Source organism: Etheostoma cragini, chromosome 12, assembly GCF_013103735.1.
Source record: "Etheostoma cragini isolate CJK2018 chromosome 12, CSU_Ecrag_1.0, whole genome shotgun sequence".
Lineage (NCBI taxonomy): Eukaryota > Metazoa > Chordata > Actinopteri > Perciformes > Percidae > Etheostoma > Etheostoma cragini.
Genome location: NC_048418.1, coordinates 1,153,333 through 1,154,811, shown reverse-complemented (window position 1 = coordinate 1,154,811; position 1,479 = coordinate 1,153,333). Strand labels below are relative to the sequence as shown.

The 1,479-nt window shown below is 33.2% G+C and overlaps 1 protein-coding gene across 1 annotated transcript in view; it reads right to left on the bottom strand.

Moving 5' to 3' along the window:
* LOC117953958 (HERV-H LTR-associating protein 1) overlaps nt 1-1,239 on the bottom strand; it is a 10,963-nt gene extending 9,724 nt beyond the window's left edge. Inside the window, exons 1-2 of the mRNA XM_034887375.1 lie at nt 1,138-1,239; nt 255-311 (exon numbers count right to left, since the gene is read on the bottom strand). Coding sequence (XP_034743266.1) covers nt 255-311; nt 1,138-1,228 — 148 coding nt within the window. The 5' untranslated portion in view covers nt 1,229-1,239. The remainder of the gene's footprint in view (nt 1-254; nt 312-1,137) is intronic.
* Between the last annotated feature and the right edge of the window lie 240 nt (nt 1,240-1,479).

Sequence of the window (1,479 nt, the reverse complement as noted above, 5' to 3'; positions counted from 1 at the left end):
GGTTTGTGACACCCTGGTTTGTGACACCCTGGATTGTGACACCCTGGTTTGTGACACCCTGGCTTGTGTGACGTTACACCGTACATCATTACTAGCTTGTGTTCCTTCGTCACAGTGACACGTGTTGAACTTGCCGTGTGGACTTAGTTCACATTTTTCCCTTTAACTGAGCATGTAAAGCCTGAAAAATGGCAATAAAAGAGAAGAAAGAGAAGAAAGAGAAGGAAGAGAAGGGTAAGAAGGAAGATAAGGACCTGTGGAGTCCAGGATGTCTCTCCGGTGCCTCTCGTCCTGCCGCCTGGCTCTTAAGTCTGTGGGGGGGGGGGGGGGGGGGGGGGGGGGGAATCACACAGATATCTGATGTTTAAAAGGCAAAAGACTTGACATTATTTTCTTGCTAATTTATTTGTTTACAACTTGTGTGTGTACAGTTCTTATTTCATTTGAATTCATTAATTTAATTTTACTTTAATTTAACGTCATTTAATTTTATTTCATTTTATTTTATTTTATTTTATGTCATTTATTTATTTATTTTTCAATTTGCTTTACTTTAATATTAATTAATGTTATTTTATTTTATATAATGTCAGTTAATTTTATATTTTTTAATTTTATGTCATTTAATTGTCTTTATGTGCTTTACTTTAATATTATTTAATGTTATTTTATTTTATTTAATGTCACGTAATTTAATTTAATTTAATGTTATTTTATTTTTTATTTGCTTTACTTTAATATTATTTAATATTATTTAATGTTATTTTATTTTACCATTTATTTTATTTATTTTTTGCTTTATTTTAATATTATTTAATATTATTTAATATTATTTAATGTTATTTTATTTTATTTTATGTCATTTAATCTCATTTCATTTTATAAAATTGTATTTAATTTTATTTAATGTCATTTAATTTATCATGAAACGGCATTACATCAAACACAACAGTCCTTTGTGGAAAACCATAAAATGGGAAATCATTTTAGCTTAATTAGAATATATTAAACAAAAGGGCTAAAATATTTTGCTCCTTTTTATATATATTTAATATAATAATAAAACAATTTCAAGAATAAAAGGCAGATTCCTCCAACCGGGTGCAACCTTAATAAAGACATTTGAGGACGTCCTACCTTGGCTGCAGAGGACGAGGAGTAAAATGGTGGAGACACAGACTATAAAACAGAGGCGTGGACGCCGGGTGGCTCTCCGAACGCCCGCCATGACCCCGCTGAAGCGCCGCTGTAACCACGGAAACACAAACTGGGTTGTTATTAGCCGTCTGAGGGGCGGGGCAACACATCAATATGATCATCTATCGTCTTATAATAACATATATAAATAATCATAAGAGGGAATTTGCTGTATTTATATAGCGCTTTTCCAGTCTTAACAACTGCTCAAAGAGGGAAGCTCCAGAGCAGGTGGAATGAGAGGGGGGAAACGGCAGAGCAGGGGGAGTGAGAGGGGGAAAC